This window comes from Meleagris gallopavo, chromosome 2 (assembly GCF_905368555.1).
Source record: "Meleagris gallopavo chromosome 2, MGAL_WU_HG_1.1, whole genome shotgun sequence".
NCBI lineage: Eukaryota > Metazoa > Chordata > Aves > Galliformes > Phasianidae > Meleagris > Meleagris gallopavo.
Genome location: NC_139405.1, coordinates 57,611,644 through 57,635,761, shown reverse-complemented (window position 1 = coordinate 57,635,761; position 24,118 = coordinate 57,611,644). Strand labels below are relative to the sequence as shown.

The 24,118-nt window shown below is 34.9% G+C and overlaps 1 protein-coding gene across 5 annotated transcripts in view; it reads left to right on the top strand.

Moving 5' to 3' along the window:
• LAMA2 (laminin subunit alpha 2) overlaps nucleotides 1–24,118 on the top strand; it is a 337,231-nt gene that overhangs the window by 48,705 nt on the left and 264,408 nt on the right. For all 5 annotated transcript variants that reach the window (XM_085217335.1, XM_085217334.1, XM_085217332.1 and 2 more), the window contains exon 2: nucleotides 23,724–23,894. In XM_085217335.1, the coding sequence (XP_085073461.1) occupies nucleotides 23,724–23,894 (171 nt within the window). The remainder of the gene's footprint in view (nucleotides 1–23,723; nucleotides 23,895–24,118) is intronic.

The window sequence follows — 24,118 nt, the reverse complement described above, 5'->3', positions numbered from 1 at the left end:
CAATGCTACCATTGAGATGAAGTTTGCTTCATTTTAAAAACTTCATTTAATTACTTTCCTGAAATATTACTCCTTAATAACAAAAACATGTCCCCAGACTTGTGGAATTTTGTCCTTGGTTTAAAAGAGCTAAGTTCAAAGATTAATGGTTTACAGAAGGTTCCACTTTATACTGTGGTTTAAAATTGTGTGGCTTTCTGTAGTGTGCAAAACCAACTACATCAAAATCTTTGCACGCATATCTCAACTGGAAAAATTAATAGAATATAGACAACTTTAGACTGATATAAGAGAGCCAAGTATTTTTCCTAAAATCTTTGTTTAAAAAGTGTTTTTTATTGCTTTACGTACAAAAAGTTATGAAATGTTCAATTTAATCTAAAAGGGTGAAATTCTGCTTTGAAAGTTGTGTAAAAAACTTCTTTTGCCTGGAAATGTTTTACCTCTGCATTACAAATTGGAGAATTTTTTAATGATATTTGCAATGAAATAGTCATGAATATCATAGAGTATGATGTTGACACTGATTTTTGAATGGTTTCAAAAATTGATGACTTGTCTACAAGGAGCTGTAGTCATTCTAGGTCACGTGTTCCTCTGTAGTGGAGAATTCTAATATTTGGAAAGAATAATGTGCTCTCCAGTAAAACTAGAGACTCCTTGGTGCTGCTAGCTGTAAAATCTGATAAAAATAGTTAAGCTTATTGTTGATATCCATTGCTTACTTCTCATCTGCTGCAACTCAAAATTCATTACCTTGGATATTTGCTTTTTCTCTGAAGTAGAAAGTAGGAACTCTGGTGTGCTCCGAGTATCTAGCGTGTGACTGCTCAAATGGAAAAGTTCAAAACATGATCAACTTTTGTATACAAGTCTGAATATCAGTCATCCACAAAGCTTTTACTTCAGTGCTATCCACACGGGTTCTTTTTATTCCTTTAATGTGAGCAGGTAAGATTGGCAGTGAAATTGGCTATGATAATTAGTTATCTTTTTTTTTTTTTTTGGTCATCTAGAGGATAGGATGATGGAATATATAAGTGTATTATAGTACGTGGGTTTTAGTCACCTCTAAGCAGTGACAATACTGTCAGGTCTCATGGAAAATTCTGAAGTTACTTAAAGAAATTTTTCTAGGAACTTTTGTCAGGAACCTTAACTCTTATAGAAGAAAAGCAAAAATATAAGTGTTAAAGAATACGCAAGATAACTGAGCACTGAAATTAAATTTGAATGTAATAGCCTCCTTAGTTTTTTTACTTCTTGTGCAAGGAGCATTTGTGTCATCTGAAATGCAGTGAATCATCTTTTATGGAAAAGTAGTTGTGGTCTGCCACTGTTGTGATTAGGAAAAAGTAGATATTCTTAGGCAGCTGTCCACTTAGATTACCAATTACATTTTGGTTACTTTATCATAAGTGACTTTGAAGACAGAAGACCAACTGATTTTCTTCAAAGCTTCTATTTATGTGACCCTCTGTACTGTTGGTTTATTAATTATAATCTCTAACAAGTTCTACGTAAGCCCATATTCCTGTGCTATAGCAGTCTGTTGTCTTAGATCACATCTTGTCTGTGCTGTACCCTTCCATCAGGTGCTATTCCTCTATGCCCTGAAATATTAGAAATTTTACAGATTTGTTTTGGGCTACAGGGTGCTGGATCTCCATTAAAACCTTACAGGCTCAGTTGTTCTGTGATCAGTTTACCTTTAATGAAATATTTATCTGTTTAAATCTTGAGTTGTTATTTCTGTTGAATTAGGTAGCAGGTGCCCCAGATCTTTCCTCTACTTGCCAGTATCAGTCCTGCTTTTTTGTTCACTAGGTAAATTATAGAGAATTGTTGCTAAACAACTAATTCCTAAATTCTTGCTCATCAGTGACTTGAACTTTTTTATTCCCATTCTCTTTTTTGCCTAAATCATTTTTTCAAGCAATTCGTATTGTGTATTGGGCTACAGCTTGATACATCCTTGCTAGATAAAGAGGAGGGGAAGGGGGGGGGGGGCAGTGGTTGCTCCCGATTCCTCATGTACAAACAAACAAAAGCTACAGTAAAAATTGCATTAATTCTGGATAACTGCATGCTGTTCATTTATTATTTTAAATAGATAGATTTGGGCCATAGTATATCTTTCATTCCAAACTGCGCAATTGTTTTCTTCATTTAGTTATTTATGGAGAAGTATGTATTTAAATAAATGGACATTCCAGTATGATGTAAAGGCAATTTGTATGTAGAAGTGCTACTTTACTTTATCTTGCAGCTTTGGGGACACTGTCTACCTTGTGTCGGAATATTTTTGAAGTTAGTTGCACCTGGCTAATCTTCTGGAAATTCTTGCTCTTCTGGTAATAATTTAATGTTTAAAATAAATATGCAAAATCATTGAATATCAACTGTTTGGGTGTGTTGCTTTTTCACTGATTGTGTCTTTATTAATATTAGTCATATGCTTCAACACAGGAAAGTTAGTCATTGCAGTTAAATTCCAGAAGGAGGGAATTCTCCTGGGTGGTATTTTCTCATCTAACTGTGGCAAGAATTAAACATCTCTGTAGTATGATTCACTCTGCTTGTATTAGCTTCTTAGGAGGAATCTCTTGAGGAGCATAATTTAACTCTATTGATGAAACTTAACTAAAAAAATACCTAATGTATGTGCAGTTGAAGTTGCTTCTTTTCTACCTTTCAAATTAAATTTCCAGAAGCTGATCTACGCATAAAGTGGAAGATGAAATGTTATAGACCGTGTCCCATTATATCTCTGTCTGTCTGAAGACAGGATGGTTTAATAAGGTTTACTGTGTAATAGTTATCATTTGAAAAATAGATATTCATCTATGGTTATCCTGATAGATTTAAGAAATATAACAAATATTTTTGTATTTTGCTTTTTGAATACTTGGGTGAATCATGTATTATATTTTCTGTTGCAGAACTGTTCCTGTGTGTTGGATTACTTCTATAACTTGCACATGCTTCTCTAAGTTGTGCAGAATTGTTATAACTGATAAGTAGCATTCAGGGCTACTGGAATATTGAAGCAGTTGTTAGATAAAATGTTTCTGTGGTTCTGAAAAGAATCTTCTGCACATACTACTTCCAGTGATAAATTTAAAACATTTGTAGCAGGCTACCAATGGCGAGTGAGTGTGCTCAAGAATTTAATGAAACTCAAGACACATCTCAAGAGTGTTTTGTATGTTCTAAATTCACTTTACTGCCTATCAGTTGCATTCAGCATTTAGAGGAAGAATTTTGCTGTAGCTTCCCTACAGATCCTAGAAATTGTGCAGCTGTAGAAATGGTAATTCTGATAGGAAGTGATTTCCTGATTAAGGTTTTGTATTCAATCTAAGTTTGTACAGGTTTTTAAAACTAATAATAAAAATACTGCAGATATTGTTTACCTGATTCTAACAGTGAAGGAGACAAAACTGATTTCAATTTAGAGTACTGTATTTCAATGTTATTCAGCAGTGTCTGCTGGCTTACAGTTGTTTAGGATTACTACAGGTTTCTCAGTCATGAACAAGGAAACTAGGATAGTTTCATGAACTAGGATAGCAAATAAGATTTAAACTGGCTACTGAGGAGGCTTGTCTTAAAGATTTGTTTTATATCTGAGTAAGTTTTAATGTTAAACTAGGAACAGCATACACCAGTAGACTAAGCTATCTTGGTAAATATACAATCCTTATACATATACCAAAATCTGTAGAATTCTTCTTGTAGCCTGTATTGCAAAATCATTAGGTTGGGAAAAACCTTCAAGAGAATCAAATCCAGCTGTCAACACATCGCTACTGTGACCACTAAACCATTTCCTTAAGTGCTACATTCGCACATTTCTTTACATCTACATATTACATGGAGGTGAGGAAAAAGCAGAGTTCACCAAGGCCAACAAAAAGGAGCATCTTTTTGTTGCTTCTCAGACCAGATAAAAAGAGAGGGTATTGCTTTGTGTAATGCACTGCACTGTTTGTATGCCTTAAAGTTGAAAGGATTGTTTTCAATCAAATCGTATCTGTGTCAGAGTTGCTCTGAGGTGGAATTCAGAGATTTGCTTGAAAACTGGGGATCATACCTACCACTTCTATTTGAAATATGAGTGTTATTGCTAGAACATTACGAACTAAGTCAAAACTTTTGTGGTTCTACAGTAACTATTTTTTGTATGTTTGTTGGAAATGAGAAATACTGTTAAGAGCTTGTTATCCTGCTTTTTGTAAAAATACACAAAGAGAAAACTTTGGAGAAAATCTCCAAGGACCTCTCTCATCCTGTATTTTATTGGAGAAGCTAACACTTATGTTTTTTCCTACACTTCATGAATATACATCTCGTGACCCAAGATAATGGTACCACATTTTCTTTTTTCATAAACTTTGGGAGGAAGATACTATTTTGTAGTTGTATAGGCTCAGAAGTGCTTAATGAGTTCCCTGTGAAACCACATCTGTTCTTGCTTACTTTTTGTTCTTGAATAGCTATTGTTCTACCCCTTAATAGTTCTTTTACTAGCTGAGTCTACAATCCTAATGCATAAAAAATCTCTTCCTTAAGAATAACATTAGCTAACTACATTCATTGTTTCACTCACAAGTGACTGGCTAAATCTCTGTTACTTATTTAAAGGTCCTTGCCCTTACCAATTGCCTGAAGGAATGTCTGAAAGGAATATTTTTATTTCAGTTGCCTTCCATTCCCACACCCTGTTGTATCTCTCTAAAGTAATTATGCATTTTTTGCTTCCATGACCTAAATAGCATTCATATGGTTAGTCTTTATGTGGTGAATATGGTACACATGAAATATGTAAATAAGGAAAATTTCTCTTTTGCTGTGACCAGTTCACCATTCAGTACTGAGTTTTAACAATTTCAAGCAAGGAAGAAGTCTCACTAGGAATTGGAATAATGTTCTCCAGCATTAAGAGCTCTGCTTTTATCTGTATTCCTATTTATGTAGTTGGATATTTTCAATATTACCAGAGAATTTGGAAGGTGGACATGGATGTATTCAGGTAGAGAGGTTACAAGCAATCTGCAGGGATTACGTTTATTATACCTGGAACCAGCAACTCTGTCAAACTGAAATTATACCTTAATTTCTGATCTTTTATTTCTCAGTGATTTCTCAACTCCTTCCTTGATTAAATTTTAAAATGATAGCATCAGCCAAGGTAAATTACATTTCTGCTGCCAGAGGTGTTCATCTGTGAACTGTAAGGCTTCTGACTGATGAATGAGTTCCTGAAAAGAACGTCCGTAAGTATAGATGAGTGTGTGCCAGTGCTGAACTTGAAGATGAGCAGTTGAACTCTTAACTGTGGCTCCAGTGCAATTATGCTGTAAGATATTCAGATGAAATTCAGTAGTTTTCCAAGATTGGTGGCCTAAACTATCTAGAGATTTGGCTGCATTTTTTTGACAGAAGTTTGAGAGACCAAAAGTGGGCGAGTGACTGCAGGTACTCACGGCTGTAAGAATGTTAAATAAATGGAGAGGGTAACACTTAACCACTTAGCATGGCTCCACACACTGACTAGCCTGACTTTGTCCTGTAACAGTGTGTACTTTCAGAAGAGGGGAACATGCCTATTCCTCTGGTTTTCCCACAGGCTTTTCCCTCCTTTTCTTTTGTGGTCATTCTCCTTATTGAATACTGTTTCCTCAGGTGCATGTGTAACTAACTTAATGCACAGTTGACAAAAATATGTTGGAAATATGTAGATGCAGGTAGAAGGAGATTCTGGAGTTTCCAGTGGTAGGACATGCTTAAGATGAGTTTAAAGCAGCTGGGTGATATCTGAGAGAACTTGAGTAGAAAAATGAAGTGAAATTAAATGTCATGTAAAGGATCACTAGGAAAGAAAGTTGACAGTAGGCTTTTCGTTAGTTAGGTACAACATAATTGATCTTGCCATACACTTCCATATTGTGTTCCTGGCAGATATAGCTTTATAATGAGAATTTTGAAAACCATAAGATAAAACAAAAATCCTAAAATTAAACCTTGCCAAACAAGGAAATAAACCAGATAATTAAGCAATTACTCAGCTGAATCTTGAACCATTTTGAGAAAAGGTATCTTTTCTGATAACAACAGAAGAAATCTGTATGGGAGATGCACTGTTTTTTCGAGAGAGGGGGAGTGGGGGAGAGGGGGAGAGAGAGAGAGAGAGAGACTCAAATGTATGTATGACTTTGATAAGAGGAGTAAAGAGGAGTAGACTGACAGTTTTTTCGTGAAATCAAGTACTACTTAGGCCACATTTATGGGAAATACTCCATTAAACCAGGTCGGTGCCATCAGTTCCAAGCTTCTAGGTGAAACTGGTAGGTGTACTTTTGTTTGTTCTTATGTCTAAACTTTTTTTTGATGCTTCTTCTTTGTGTTCTTTATTCTTCTTTTCTCTCCCCTTTCTTAATTATAGAAATACTGGTGGGAAGGAATCTCTGGGATTCAAAGTGATAAACAGATCTATACACAAGATATATGCAAACCTTTGCTTCAAATATACTTCCATGTCTGGTGCTACTTTTTTCATGGCAACAAAATGAATAGAATATTGGTGAGAAGGTTCAACTTCTACTGCTATACTGCCAACATCTGTTTCTCATGCTGTAAGTCAACATAATAAAATAGGGAGCATTGCTTTCAGAGTAGTCCTTGTACATTAAAGAACAATACGTCTTAGTTTCTCTGTCTTAGTAAATAGTTTTACTTCAACTTGTGAGTTCTACTTTCTTTCGTTTTTTGTTTTTTTTTAATTATCTCCCCTACCCCAATGGAAAAAGATGGAATGAATAACTGTGGTGCTGAGTCGCATACTGAGTTAGACCACAGCACAGTTCTCTTGCTCGGTAATGTTTTCTTGCTATTTTTGTTGGACTGGGACTATTTCTCAGTGACCGTGGTAATATGGACAAATGACTGTTAGCAATAGGAATGTGTTACTCTAAAATCAGAATGAAATAAGTGGAGTATTTTGTGCTGGATTTGAATCTATTGTATTTGCCAGGTATGTTACTTTGTTATTAGTAACAAATCAAACAAATATGAGATTGTTATTCACGTCAAACTTTGCATAATTCAATGCCTTTCATACTCAGTTTATTTCTAACTACATATTGATTTGCAGTTTAGGTTAATCCATATGCGTCAAGTTATTTTGAAGTTCTCAGTTCAAAGTAATTCTTTTTATATCATGTTCTTTTTTTTTTTTTTAATGCACTACTTTAGTAGGGGCTTCCCCTGACTGTTACAATTGCTGCCATCTCTATATTGTCCATTCTTGGACCAATAAAATAGACTCTTCCGATTCACTATGTAACATTTGCACTCAAATGTTCAAAAAAAGTAACAATGAAAACACACAAATCATTAATAATAAAATAAAATTCTATATTCTTAAATCAGACAGTGGTGTGAAAATGACTGCAGTCTTGAGCCTGTATGATTTGCACAGGCCAAACTGTAGTAAGATTTCTCATTAATGAGGAGATAGTGATTTGATCAGTGTTACAGGAATATGACGGATTTTTTATGGTTGATTTTAGGAAAATATAGCACAGAATAGAAAAATTAGTTGTTTTCATCATTACTATGTTCACTGTGAGTATACATTGTCGGAACAAAATGTTAGTATAGTTGCTCTTGTAATACAAAGCCAGAACAATACTCACTGTAGCTTTAATGAACACTTACGAGGGAATTTGCTTGCTCCATCAAATGACTGAGATTTTATTAAATATTTTGCAGGCTGAATAATAAGTTAGATAGGGAGGTTGAAGAATTGTTTCACTCATGTCAGACTTCTTTTATTCATTTTTGTGTCTACTTCTGAGACAATGAAATGAGCTGAATAGGGACACTTACCACGGTACGCACCAGATTTGGCAGTTATATCACCACTATGTCCCACTTTTCTGCCAAATGCTACTCTTAACTGAAGTGGTATTAGCTATTTGCATTTGACTTTAAGTGGGAATTATGCAAAGCCTGTGACAAGAAGAAAGGTATCTCCAGAGTTTTCTAATGATATTTTCTGATTGTTGGTTCTGCTGCCCTGGATCTTGTTCCTTGATATATAGGCACCAAAGCTAACTTTTGGTGCTTTGATTGATATCCTGAGAAGATTCATTCTGAAACCAAGTATGGTTTTGTGGCTTTCAGACAGAAATATTTGAGTTAAGCCAAGTACAATTTCTGTCTCAGTTCCTGATTTGACATTTTGGGTAAATAGGAACATCTTTGGTTGAAAGGAATCTGGGAGGACAATCAGGTATTATGTAATAAAATCCAAGTCATGTATCTGTTTCAGTAGTATGTTCTTCATGTTCCTGGTGCAAATGTATGTCTGTATATACAACAACTTGAATTCCATGAGAAGCCCGCAATTAAAGTGACTTAGACAAAGCATTTATACATATTGAGGTAGCTAGTCAGAGAAATAATTATTTCGCTATGATGTAAGTGGAGTTTAAGAATGAACACTGTGCCCTTTAAGTTCTTAGTGGATTTAAGTTAGAATGTAGAATTAAGATTATGGTACACAGTATAGCTATTCAATGATGCTGAATAACTCTGGAGTCAGTATTTTACTTCTGGTATCTGGTGTATGGAGTCACTAAATTCATTTGATTGCTGTAAGTAGCTGATCTTTTCATGTGAAGTATACATTCTATCAAAGCATATTATGGAACTGCATATGTAGATTTAAATTCTCTTCTTTTACCCGTTAGCAAAGAATCATTGTGTCCTTGATACTTACACAAAAATGGTCTGAAAAATAGCTGAACTACACAAGACCTGTTGGTTTGTCTTCATTTAGCACAGTTCTTACTGGATTTTTCTAGCTATTTTTTCTGTAGTCAGCACAGTAATATCTAAGTGTCTATTAAACATGAACTGTTGGGGTAGAAATTTCTGGCAAAGAGCACTCAAGTGAATTATGTAATATTCACTACATCCATTTGTGAATCTCAAAATCAATCCTTTTGGAAAAGGACTTGGAATCAATATAATCTTTCCCACTGATGGTGCTGGGATTACAGAGGGTTTCTTATGCTTAAAGAGAAAATGAAAGAATCTGACAGGTTTAAATCATTAGATTTAAAAGAATACATCATAAGAGGTATATTTGGAAGTTCTACCCTCTCTCTCTTAACCAGACATGTGTTTTTGACCTGCCTGTATCTTTTTATATTCTATTTGTTAAAAGTGCTGAGACCTCTTTAGGTATTGCCAAGCAGTAAAAAAAAAAAAACCTACAAAAACAAGTACATAGGTAAATATATATTTTGAGGTTTTTGTCCACTTGCAGACTTCCTTTTCTTTGAACTTCATTACCCTATTACTTATAGGGCAGAGATCTCCATTTTACTAATGTGGGGTCTTGGAATAGACCAATGATGGATTTGGAAGCAGAACTTTGGTATCTTGACTTCCAGACATTAATGTGATTGATTCATCTCTGTATACTTTGTGGCAGAGAATAGTTTTTAAAGCTATTTCCATTTATTTTAACTAACACTTCACAAAAAAAGCCAGAAATGGAAGGAGGAAAAATCCATTCTTCATGGGATGCCACATGAAGGAAATCTGTGCAGTTTTTTGTTATTATTTAGGGAAGGCATTCTAATTAAAAAAAAAAAACTCATGCTCTTAGAAGTAGGAATACAGTGCTGCTTGTTCTTTTTCTTTTTTTTTGGAAGTAAAATGGAAATTGTGTAAGAAATATGTATGTGAAGTTCATAGATTTGTTTCCAAAGGAAAAGTACCTTTTGTTATCTACATAATGTAAATGTGAGTTCCTCAAAACAATGGCACATTTAACTTAAATGGAAGAACCCTTAAGCGCTCATACTCTGCTAAAATGTTTTTTTTCCTCAAAGTACTGGCAGTTTTGTGAGAAAAATCTCACTATATATCTTTGTATTCCCCTACTTTTATAAGATGTTCCTCTTATAAATATCCTCTCTTTTTCTATAAATTAAGACATTCCTTTTATGTGCCAAAGAAATATTTTACACAGCTATGCCTATGGGTTTGTGTATATATATTGTGTGTATATGTGTGTGTATTAAAAGTTGGCTATAAAATGTGTGTGTGTGTGTGTGTATATATATATATATATATATACATACAGACTTTTAATAGATTCTCTGCCTGATACAAACACCGGAGATGTTTAGTTGTAGGTTAATTATGTACATATTTATATACTTCTATCTTTATTCCTTCTATTCACTAAATGAATATTTTGTTTTACAGTTATGCCTGAACTCTTTTAGGGGAGTGGGAATGTTCATGTGGCTGTTTCAATTTTTAGAAGCAAGATGACTGAGTAGGCAGTAGTGTAAATAGAGGCTGAATGGAAATGTTGAAAAGAATTTCCATGTTGGCTTATACTCTCCTATGAACTGAACAATAAGTTACAGTTCTTGAGACTTAGATGGCAGAGGAAGTAGTTCTTCAAAAATCCTGTTCCATGTTTAGACTCCATTATATTAAAGAGTGTGTCTATTGCTACAAGCTGTACTGTGTGTAGGAACCCAGGAGGAATGGCCAGAACCTGAGCCCTGAAACTGATGGAATAGGATGTCACAGACAACAGCAGATAAGTGACAGCATTAAGATTTTTAGAAACATCTCATAAAGATCTTGTATAGTTGATGACTTCTTCAGTGATACCATTTTAGATATTGCTGTGTTCATAGCCTTGTCAATTTAAGTTATCAAACATCAGAACTTTCAAGATAAATTATAAAAACATGTGATGTACACCATAAATACCACGTACAGTGAAGGGCAACAAAGGCTAGTGTAGTGAAGGGTCTGGAGCCTTCTTATGATGAGTGACTTAAAGGAACAGGGGTTGTTTAGTCTGGAGAAAAGACGACTTTCACTTTCTCCAACTACCTGAAAGGAGGTTGTGTTAAGGTGGGGATTTGCCTTTACCAGGTAGCTAGTGACAGGACAAGAGGTAATGGCCTTAAGTTACACAACAGGAGGTCCAGTTTGGACAATAAGAAAAACTTCTTCTCAGGCACAGTGGTGATGCGTGGAAGCAGGCTATCAGGGAGAAGGTGGAGTCACTGTCCCTGGAGGTTTTTGAGAAATGTGTAGATGGGGCACTGATGGGCATAGTTCATTCAGTGGGCATGGTGATGGACTAGATGATCTTAGGGGTCTTTTCCAACCTTAATGATTCTATGATTCTCTGTACCTTTTAGTTGTCTTTGTTTGCAGAATTGTCACGTGGGAGTGGCTACACATTTGACTCAGCTGTAGTGAACACAAGAGACTGGGAGATAACCACATCTGAGACACAACCAGAATGTACCAATAGCCTTCATGATAGCTAATTCAAACTTTGCTTGAAATGGTCTGTCTCGAGAATACCTGTTACCTGAAGTATCCAGATATCTGTAAAGCTGATGATGCCTGTGACAAAATAAGTCTCCATTCATGAAGAAGTGTATCCAATGTAAGCATTTCTCTTCAGTCCAACCTTGCTAGACAAAGATGGAAGCATTTACAACATAACTGACCAGATTCTGTGGTGCTACAGGGTATGATCAAGGGAAGGGTAGTATGGAAATACGGTCTTTGCAGAATGAGAACAAATTTTTGTGTGTAACAGAATAGTTATAATGTTGCTACTTTTGCTATTAAAGCAAAAGTTTTAATACATATTAATCCATCCTTGCCTTTCTCCCCTCTAAAAAAAGCAGACCATACAATGGCTTTACTATATTATGTAATGGTAGACTGACTGAACGTAAAACCAACTAGAGGAACAGGAGTGGAATCAGAAAAAGATTAATGTTAAACCTTTAAGTGTTCTAAGCAGAAGTTTGTAAGTGTCTGAGGACGTGAAGCCACGTTTTCGGCCTTGAGGTTTTTAATATCAAGTATGCTTGAAATGAAAGGTTCAGTTCTTGTATGATTGTCTTGGGAGTTCTGTTTCTCTGAGGAAGCTGCAGTATTCGTCCTGCACATTACTCTTTTCTGCTTGTTTCAAAGAAAACCGTAAGTACTCAAGTCTAGCCTGTATATACAGATTATAATCCTGTGCTGCACAGCAAAATATTGTTTGTTCTTTCCTTCCCATTTGCTTGAGATCAACTGAACAGTATAAAGCCAGTAGAATTTAATTAAAACAGATGTGCTGAAACACAGGCTGAAAGAATAAAGTTGGAAAAAAAAACCTAAACACCAAAAACCCACAAACCACCACTACTGCCAAACAACATCAAACTAATAAAAGCAAAATCAAGCAAGCCTCTGAAATATTAATGTTCACCCCACAAAAACCAGCGGAAAAACAAAATTCTGCTATTTGACAGCAAGGGTGCTTTTCTTTGATCTCAACTGTATTAACTGTACAATTGAGGCATTACTTAAGAAAAGACAAAGCCTGTCAATATCACTTTACAGGGAGAAAATACAACTATGGAAAACCTGTCTACCAACCTATATGCACTATGTTACTAAAATATTTGAATATCCAGATGAGCAGAAATCTGTGAGGAATATTTGTGAGTAGTTCTATGGAGTTAAGTGGTTGTCAGAAGATGACCCCAGGGGTTGTTTCAGAATATGAAGTATTAATTGAAATATGCATATCTGTTATCTTTCCTGTAAGTGGATGAGTACAACTTTCTATGAATTTAATAATTGTCTGGCATTTTAGCTTTAATTTTTTCTAACAACTGGATAGGCAGTGCATAAACAGGGGAACACTTTCAAGCAGAGATATAAAATTTATAAGGTGGAAAACATGATGCTGCTCCTTACTATGGTGCAGTATACCCATAATTTGTTCTGGTACATTAATAACTATCAAAGGTCTGTAGTAAGTTTCAACAGTCTTTGCCTTAGATTTAGTCTAGCAACAACTGAATGCACTGCAAATGTGCCAAATTAACTGTTTTTATATATGTAATAGTAAAACATACTTTTTTTTTTTTATACCAGTTACACTGGAATTGTGTACAATCCTGAAGCAATCAGCGCTTTGGTTGTATGAAAAAGGGACTACATGGATTTAAGGATCAGTGTTTCAAGTTTACAAACAAAAAATTCAGACGTAAACCGTATTAAGATGGTTACTTTGCGCTCAACTTTTACTCAGATTAACTACCTAAGACAAACATTGGAAATTCATATTTAATTGTAGATTAAGTATATATTTATAGTATCCTACTCTTTAACAACACTTTCTAGTAGTCATATCACTGTGGAAAAGGTCCAATCTTTTAGAGGTTTTGATGTGTGTATTTTCTGCAGAATTATTTTTCAACTCCTTTGTGTAACACTTCAAAGAAATTAAAGACTAATGAGCAATTGTTTACTGTTATATTGCTTAGAGGTTCAAATGTAGTTTTTGTAAGGACTTGAAATTTTAAATATATAGTGTTAGGAAATTCTACAAGAAAGAAGAGACTTGGAATTTATTACTAACATGTTAGAAATTTTAGTTTAGGATTTTATAATAGTGTTGTTAGAACAGTTCTCTTAGAATTCAACACTACAACTTAACAAGAGGATAGATTATATTTGTGTGTGATAACAACTGAGATGTTTGCAGATGCAACTCCACACCTTACTTTCACAGTAACTGATTCCATGTCCATAGCTCACCTGGAAGCCTTTTCTGCAGAAAATTACCATGAAGAAAATCCTCTGTCTATGACGCTATAGAAATCACACTTATTCAATCTTGTAATTTTATTTTTTATTTTGAAGTAATGGCTTTTGTCATAGCAGATATTTTCTGTTCATAAGGATTAGATTGTCTTCACTAGTATTTCCTCTGTATTTAGGATACACCAAACATGGTAGATTTCCTGAATGTTATTTTATCTTTTTCCATTATAATACAGTTTCACTCATCTTATCTGTAGGGATTTTGAAGTTTTATCTATTCTTTTGAAAAAGGCTGCATCTATTTCCTTGTTCTCTCTGGCCAAGAATCTTTTAAGGATACACTACCATCCCTGTTTCATGTATCAAAATCTTACAAATTCTACGTAAGTTGAGAGCTACATTTCATTGCTACTTGTCTCTGGAGTCAAAGTCTTTTCTGTGGTGTTCAGCAACAGGACAAGAGACAATGGGCAAAAACTAGAACAAGGGAAGTTCAATTTAAACATGTGAGAGAAATTCCTTACTTTGCAGGTAATAGCACTGAAACAAACTGCCCACAGGGGTTACGGAGTCTCCTTCTCTGGAGATACTTAAGACCCACCTGGATACTTGCCTGCCTACTGTAAGAAACTACTGTAAGAAACTTGCTTTTTGCAGAGGGTTTGGACTTGATCTCCAGAGGACCTTTCCAACTCCTATGATTCTGTCATCTGCAAATTCTTTTCTCTACTTACCATAGGTCTCAGTACATATTCTCATTCCTCTCTACTTCCAGTTTTTCATTGATCAAGAGGCAATTTTTCTTAAGTTATACATTCTCTTCATAACTGGACTGTATGGAATGGATAGCCAAATGTACTATCTGGAAAACACTAAAAAGTGTTTTTGTCAGGCAGTTCTGTTGTGTGGATTCATAGATGGCCATTACAGACAGTTAAATCTGCTGCTCTTCTAACTGATCTCACTCTGATATTTTTTTTTTTGTGTGCACCTGTGCGTGTTCTTCCATCTTTGCCATGCCAGTAAATAATTCAGAGAACTCTGGAGGTTCTTACAGTCAGTAATTATAGTATTTGCAAATGTTCAAAGATGATAGCAACTTAATATGGCAAAGAATTTACATTGCAAATTTTTTTTTTTCCAGGGATATTTACTGTCAACTGTGTGCTGTCAACACTAATGCTAAAAGTCTCACTGTGTAATGTAGAACTATGTGTGTCAATATGTAGTTTATGTGAACACAAAAAGCGTAGAAAATAATGTCTCAAAGAACGGAGTAATCTGTCACCTGGAATGACTGAAATTAGTGTTAGTCCATCAGAAGATTTGTACGAAAGTTTGTTGCTATAAAGTGTGGGGCATTTTTTTTTTTTGTATTTTTAACTTTCAAAACAATAAGACTAGCTAAAGGAAAACCTAAGATATGTATAGTTTGTCTGAAACGTTTGAAAAAAAACAATCTATTAGCTCTTCATCTGAGAGTCCATTGCTAAAATATTTAATTATTCAAATTAATATTGCAATGGTGACAGTAGTATCACTAGCTAGTTTAAAATCCTACTGGAAGACCTGAAGGATTCCTTTCCTTCATGTGTTATCCTATGCATTTTTGCAACAATGTGTAAGGATTCATCTGTAAGTAGTCCTCATTAATTGAATATAAAGATGTGATATCTGTGACAGCTCTGAGTCTACTTTTATAACGAAGAGTAGGCTTTCCACTAATGCGGAGAAGTATTAAGAGAAACTGATGTGATTTAATTTTCACAAATGTTGAAATAAATATGTATAGGAATGTTCAAGCTGACATAATCTAAGCCAGATGTCTTTGGCAGTCACAAGCAGGAACTGTATACCAGGGTGCACATTTTGTCACTAATTCTAAACTGTAGTATGTAGACTCTGGTTTGCTGAAAACCATCAGCTTAGACCTTTTTTGATCTAACTATTCAGTCACAGTTGAATTTAGGGGACAGAAATCTATTTAAGGAAGTTATTAGGCTGTGCTTTTTTTTCTCTGGAGCGTTATGGCTTTTAAATAGATTTTTAATAGATTTTCAATATCTATTAAAACGTACTGAAATAATGAAATCATTTTAGAAAGTGTAATGCTACTGTGACTACATACACATGCAAACATACAAGGCAGTATATAATCTATATTTTATGGAAATTATAATTACATAAATATGCTATTCCAGTATCTTGTAGCCCACTTGTCCCAAAGCTTATGTCAAAGTAGTGCATATAATGCACAATGACTATTTCGATATGCCAGAATAAAAGGAGATAGTTAAACTAACAGAGGATGTTCAAAATATTTCTGGGGTCTTATACGTAACTGAGCAGTTCTTTAACTTAATGTATAAGAAATGCCAATCTGTATTACAGCACAATACACATTAAATGCAAATTAAGTTCTTTTTAGTAATGTTTCTGTTATTTTGCCACTTCATGCCTCAGAATACTGACTGTGGAAATGAAATCAAGCCAATGTGTTCTATTCAGTGGAAAGTTGAGAGGCTATATTTGAGTTGTGAAAAACACATTTATAGTTAGTGAAGACCTAGATCTTACTGTTTTTTACAAGCATTGAAATTGAATGGATCAAAAATTTAAGGCCTTACGATGTTATCTGAGGTGACAAAATTCTTAATAAAATAAGAACTTATTTAATGTAGCCTGGATTTCAGTAATGCAGGCATGTAAGATGTTGAACGTAAATATTGCATGCAGTTGAAGGGTGGATTTTAAGACCACCATGGATGGGAAATCGTGTTTAGCCAACCTGATAGCATTTGATGTAGTGTGACTGACTTGGTGGATGAAGAGAGAGCAGTATGTGTTTATCTTAACTTTATTAAGGCCTTTATTAAGGTCTCCATAACATCTTCAGAGAAAAATGATGAAATACAGGCTAAGTTGTCAGGTGGATAAGAAACTACATCCAAGCCCACATAGCTGTGAACAGTGGCATGAATTCTAGTGAATGACTGTGAATATACTAAGGGATTTGCAGCATCTGTCCTATGAGTAGAAGCTTAAAGGACAAGAGAAAACATCATGTTTGAGTAAGTCAGCTCCACAAATGAGAATTAAACTTGATTTTTATTCAAGCTCACCAGCTGAGAGAAATAAAATTTAAATTATTTTCATCTGGTTCCTCAGGGCAAAAGTAAATGCAAGAAGTCTTTTTCCATTTTTCCATTTGCGGTTTCATAACTCATTTTGGATTTTTTAAGTGTAGAGGATGAGTAGGTGTATGTCACTTATTAAACTCTGTAACATGACTTCATTGACTAGAGCAAACATTTCAGTCTTTCTGTTTAAGTTGATAATGTGGAGACTTAATAGTATTATCTAATTCTGACCCTTCAATATGGTTTCAAGAAGGCTGGTTGTACGGCTTGTGGTTTTGTTTCTGTGGTATTTTCTCTTTTGTTTTTTGGTTGTTTCTCTTTTTTTGCCTTACAAAAAGTAATAGCTTTGTCAAGAAAGAAGTCAGGAGTATAATTTGCCTGGAGGCTTCAGTTTCCAAAGCTCTCTTCTACCATTGAGAAAATTCTCATTTTGTTTTTTCATTTTTATTCAGTGTCCTAATTTTTTTTATTCACCTTGTTAAGCGGGAAGGAACTAGGAAGACTAATCGTCTTCACTTATATTTTTCCTGTTCTGTTTATCATAAATTTTCTTTGAGAGCTGTAGGAAAAAATAAATTAATTTTAAAACTAGGAGATGATTGATATATCTTCCACATTATAACATGGGCATAAGCCAATAAGTTTTTTCACACCTTTTCCAGTATCTTTTGTTTTGCTATTAAGATCAGAGAAGTCATTAGAGGTTTTTTGAGCTGTAGAAATGCAAGATAATATAACTATGTAATCAATGACCCTTCTTCAGGTGCCTCTGTGAGGCCACCTTTGTTATTGAGGTTCTTTAGCTTGGGGTGTTATTTTATTCTGGCTCTTACACTGAAGTTGAATACGTGGTAGGGTGTGTATTGTTACACAGTATGATGAGAGAAAATCACCTGAAGGTAAAAGCAAATCATCTCTGCAACTAAACATCTGAAACTACATTTCTACTTCCTTTTGAAGAAAAAAAGAAAAACAACACAAAAACAAGGATGACTACATAGTAATACTGTAATGTACAATAATTAAGGAAACAGATGTAAGTGGGGACTGAAGTAGTTGTTTTTTGACTTTGTTTTCTTCTGGACAACGGGCTTAGTGTCATGTTTTCTTCAGTCTGTGAGCTCTGTTGTGTCTGGGAAGCTATTTCTTCTATTTGGACTTATTTTCCAGTTGTATAAAACTCTTCATCTGCATTGTGGATAGAGTGCATTAAGTTATTCCCTGCAGTGCACTGCTGGAAACTATTCTTTGCTGCAACATCTTGTTTTGTCCCAGTTTCTTCTCCCCACTGTGTTCCCACACGCTATCATAGCTTTGTGCTGCAGCAGACAAGCATCTCTTTTTCCAGTGACACATCTTAGATGATCAGAAATTGACATATTGTCTTTTGTCGTCTTAGTACACGTTCAGTGGCAAAGAGCTCTGCTTGAATATTTCAAAGTATAGACCAGGAAGACTGGCTGGAAAAGTTAGACGTATTTAGGTAGGCTATTTTATTTGCTTTTTTGAAGAGAATAGGGGTATTTTGAGAAGACTGAAGGAAATACATGGTGCTAAATATTGGTCTGTTTAGAAAAGAGGAGTATGTACATCTTAAAGGAGCTTTCTTTGAAGATGAAAAACACTTTCTCAGTTCTAATGTTTTAATAAGACAAAGAAATCTCAAAGCTGCTAAGCTTAAGTTTGACTTGTCTTGGAAGTGTGCTTAAAATACTATTAAAAAAAAACGAGTTTTTTAAATTATCATTTTCATGGTGTGCAGGGATTGCTTTAATTTACATTAATTTTTCTCTTAGAAAAATGCACTGCTGATCTGATTGTGTAAAAACAATCTAGGTATTGAATAATATTGCATGCAGAATTTCACTGGCCAAGCATTATCTGTCAACAAGATAAGTTGGTCTTCTGTCAGCGTCTAATATTACTATGGTCTTTCTCTTTCCCAATCTCCCCCACTCATCTCCTTCCTTCAACTTTGTATAGTTGCCTGCTGCAGTCTATCATCTGCTATTACTAACTGATGGTTCCTTGTTGCTCACTCTAGGCAGCTGCTGCTTTCTCTGTGCTGTAGAATAAGTCTAACAGACTTCATAATCTCAATTGCGGTTCTTGTTTCCTTTGTGCTGACAGTGTCCTTCTAGAGAGATGTATCCCACCAGTTATGGTATAATTGTAGGATGTTGTGTTGAGATTTATCATTCTCCATGGGTTATGTGTAGGGAAGTAAAAAAAAAATATATATATATATATATAAAGTAAAAAAAATAAAAATAAAAATCAGAACTGATAAATAGTAGAAAGACTAACGTACAAAGTAATTATTTCATTTACGTTCTCAGTACTTTTCCTTTGTTGTAGCTGTTCCTTATCACTTTAAAAGTAGATTGCCCCAGTGAACATCCCCACTTGATAATGAACCAGTAATCACCATTCAGCAGCTCAAGTTATAGTTAGTGTCCATGACCTTCCCACTCCTTATGTGTCCTCTCTCAGCATGGGAAACCTGCTAGGACTTGCAGTGTGCTCTGACGGTCAATCAAATAGGGCAGTTTGGGAGGAGAGTGAGAATGAGATATAAAGCCTATCGGCTATTAGATTCTAAAAATGTCTTGTACCTGCTACTTGTGTATCACATGCTTCTGCTGATCCAAACATCCACTATTTTTTTCTCTTTAAAGTTGATGTTCAGGTCTAGTTTGATCCAGAAATCATTAAATAAAACCAGCATTGTAGCTAACACTAAGGTAACAAACTCTATTTAAATATTTAAGATTGGTAACGCAAACTCATGTTCATCAGAGTTTGTAGGCAAAAGCGACCTATCTATTCCTCCTTATTTACTGCTGTTCAGTTTAACAGTTTTTAAGCGTTTCTGTTGACATTGTGTGCTATGCTTATCATCAGTAGTTTGGTAAGAACTGAAGTTTTGTTTTGTTTGTAGACTTTGACTACCTTTGTTTGATGTACCATTTTAAAGAACTTGATTAGTTTTTGTGGTATTTTCCTTCCATTTATAATTATCTGTCAACACTAGAAAAACTGGCCAACAGGCTTCTGTGTGTAATTACTCCATGGCATATGTTGCATCTTATAGATCTAAGTCAAAAGCAGAAGGATGGTCATACCTATCCATTCACAACCAAATGTTGAGCCCAAGTTGTTCAAATCTAATTACTGTCTATTTACATGCCAGACTTTCTCACCTCTTTTCTCCTTTCAATTTCTAGGATTTGGGAATTTTTTTAAAGGTAGAAAGAAATGTTGTGGTATTTTTTTTTTTTTTTAGTGACATAAAGGAGGGAAAAGATTAATATAGTTAGCAGTTAAAAGGATTAGAATTTATCTGCTTGCACTTGATCTGCACAAAATAGAGAATGTCTTTCTGATTCAGATGTATTTTACCCAATCTTTATGCTGGAGCAAGTGTTTACTGAAAATATTTGGCAATAAAGAAGGAAGATCTGTCTGTAACTGTAGTAGATCAGGATTTGAAAGTATTTCACAGCTGACTGCCTATATAATTCAAGATTAGATTGATAACTAAATAAAATTTTAAAAGAACAATTGAAAAAAATGCATAAAATCTGTATACTTTAAGTGTTTGTATTGCATCATTAGAGTCATGAAAAAAAATTAAGGAAAAACTCTCAAAATGAAATGAGGTGTTTTGAACTTTCCTGTCTACTCCTTGGTGGCTATGGTTGAATAGACAGTATATATTAGCATCATAAGCACTCCTATTTTTATTTCAAATTCAAAGAGCCTAATTTAAGAATTAAGGACAGCAAACGTTTTAATCTTCTGCATTTCTGGAGTTTCGTGCCTGTTTTGTTGAAGCATTATTAATTGATGGAAAGCAATATGAAAAACATTGTTTTCTCCGTTCCATCAAGTTTGCACATCAAGTACACTTTAAAAACAAAGCCTTATTTTTGGCCTATGTAAAGCACTATGTTCCAGAACTAGTATAGAGCTTAGCTTCGCTTTTCAGGCTGATGGGTGGAGTTTTTGCTTTATTCACCGCTATACGTTACATTCCTATGAACATCTAAGAAAACATGCAAACTGACGCAGAGGAAAAAATGATATAGGAATCAAATGTATGCTTTGTATACCCCTTCCCTAGTAGGCAGAATAGAATTTCTATTCCCCCTGATCTGGTTTTGATTATGCCTCAGGTAGGTTAATGTCATCAATGACTTCAATCTGAGCTTTGTTGTAAGAGGGTCTCTTTCCTGCACTGGATAGGTCATAGGATAACTAAGCTAGTTGATAAAGAAGATCTGAGTTTTCTATCTAAAGAATCTATAAATAACAATAAACATTGTGAGTAATGTTTATTGGAAATAGCCAGCTATCAATAATTTACAGTTCAGGAAACAACGTGGCAGAGGAGGTCTCCTTTTAGATAAATGTCCATTTTACAACAGTTAAAAATTACATAAATGTTGTCTGAGTCTTGATGTTTAAAAATGACATCTCACGGCAGGAAATACTAATTTAAAGGAAAGAAAGTATGAATTCCACTTCCCACTCAGGATAAAATGAATCGTCTCGCATCCCAAAAGGTCAACCGGATGCAGAAAATTTCCCTTCAGTTCCTTCAAGAAAAGCTCTAGGTCCAAATATAAGTAATATTTTTTTCATCTTTATAACAGAAACTATTTGAAAAAAAGTTCAAGTTGGCGGTTGATAAGTGTGAATTTAAACTTGTTAAAATTAATCATCAGTATAGAGCCTGAGTGCTGGCTGTGGTGTTGGAGTACCTTGAACATCTCTTGACCTCTCCCTGCCAGATTCATTCCTGTGAGGAATTTCTGCAGGGAGTGGAATGTGACACACATGGCACAGTCTCTTCAGTGAAGTGGTTTAGGTGCCTGTGTGTATACTGACTATGCAAAAAGTTGCGTGCTACCTGTGGCTGTGTTGCACTGCACTTTAACGACGTTGCCTGGAAGTCTATTTTTGTTCTAAATGATGAGCTTCTTAAGTACACTATCTTTATCTATGCCTCTTAAATTAAAATTGTATTAAAATTTAGAACATGTATATGATTTGTGTATAGGCATACTATGTGTATATTTTTATAATTCTGTGAATAATGGAGGCTTTTTGCTTGTTCTTTTTCAGCTGTTCCATTGTTTTTTCAAAAGAATTTTCTTGCTGTCACATGTTGCGGTTTGCTTCATATAGTATCACTGGCTTTTTTTTAGTAGGATCCCTTTTGAGGAAATAAACTACTCAACTCCAAACCAAATGCCAGACTGTGTTAAAAAAAAAACTAAGTGATTACTAGCTTTTAGGCTATTAGCTTTATGCAGTCTAAAAGAGAATAATGAGGCTGTAAGTCAACATAGGAGGTTTCACAGCTATTAACTCATCTACTCTCCTTATGCTTACACTGTTTTTTCCACGTATCCCTGTTGCAGAAGGCAGCAAATATCACTGATTGCGTTGAATAAAGATGCAAGAACAACTGTATAGATTTTCAAATGTGGTGAAATTGGGCTGGAATCTGTACAAAATCAATAGAATTTAAGCTATTGATTGACTGAACAGACTGCACAGGTTAGTAACTAATTGGTTGCTTTCAACAAGCAGGAGGTTTAATATGGTTTTAAAGTGAGTTGTGAGTCACTAACTCACAATGTCAGAGGACAGCTGTACCATGACCACCCAAGCTTAGTAATTAAATGGCATACAGGTTAATTGCAGACTAGAGACTGCAGTTAAAGTATTGGAAGGAGTCTGCTGAATAATGCTCTTTATCTGTGGATGAGAAAAAAGTCATTATGAAGAGAGCTTTATCAGTGTATAGTAATTGCAAATTCAGTTTTTACTGGAGCCTTATTTTAAGGTTATAATAATGCAATAAGTTTATAAATTGAAAGTATTTTGTAAGACCAATGTAAACTGTCACCAAATACACCTGAAGTTTATCCCAGAATTCCTGAGAATTTTTTTGTTGCCTTGGTTTAACATCCAGCCATGGCAAGTTATGCTTTTCAGGATGCAAAACTGATAAATTTCATGTGAAAGGTTAATGTATACATTCAAACCATCATGTCAGTCTGTCTTCATGAATCAGTTTTATTATAGCTCAATGGTTTTGATTAGTGTTTATTGGAAGTGAGAGTAAGCCACGTTAATGATGGTTCTTCATATGGATTATTATTTTATAGCTTATTGCCACCCAGAAGTCACTTCAGCAGAGTACTCAGATGCGCGTAAGTGCTGTGCTGAATGACAATTATATGACACAGCATGTGCACTTGGAAAAAATAACAACAGTACTGCTATAAAAGACATGAAGTTGCATATATTATCCTCTTCTTGAGGAAAGGATGGCAAGAAGCAAAATGTACACGGCAGATGTTATTCCTGTTGCTGCATTAATTACTCAGTTCATCTGATAGTAAGGGTAACTATGAGGTCTTAAGCAGAACAGTAACACAGTGCAACACAAGTGATGTAGTCTGTGAGGTAAAAGCTTTTTCTTGGGAATGCAAGCAGAAAGAAAGCTTTCATAAGTAGTTTGTTTGCAATGATTTGAAGTTCAATTGGGTAAGTAGTCATGATAGTTATTTGATTATGAAAAAAATATTTGGAAAGTGCTTTATATGTTCCTGTACTTTCTTTTCTCCTCTGGCATCCTGCTGCTCAAGGATACAACCAGAGGGCACCAATTTGAATTTTAGAAGGGAGTGAGAAAGAAATCACTAATATGATTGCTTTAATCTGAGTTTTGGATTAAAGCTGAAGTTGCCGGTAGTTTTTGTGCTTCACTGCTTCCAAGGTTGTTGAAAACAAAGCGTTTTGATTTGATGCAAGAACAGGTGTTATGTTTGTTTGTGATTTTATGGCTTTGTGTTTGTTGCTGTTGTTGATGATTTTGTTTCGTTTTGTTTGCAGGATTGTTTCCTGCAGTGCTGAACTTGGCTACTAATGCTCTCATCACAACCAATGCTACCTGTGGAGAAAAGGGTCGGGAAATGTACTGCAAACTTGTTGAGCATGTTCCTGGACAGCCTGCAAGGAACCCTCAGTGCCGTATTTGTGATCTAAGGAGTAGGCTTCCACATCGTAAGTGTGCCCTCTTTTCATTTATTTCTTTTAAATGCAATTTTTTTTCACAACAGTTTCAAATACTCAGCAGACAAAGCTGTTTGTCATTGGCCTAATTACTATAAAATGACTGTCTCATTCTTGCTGAGAATGCTTGTTTTTTCTACTAGTATTTCAAAATCTGTTATGTGTACTCTAACTGAATCTTTTAAGTGAAGCACTGCGTTCAGACCTAGGACAAT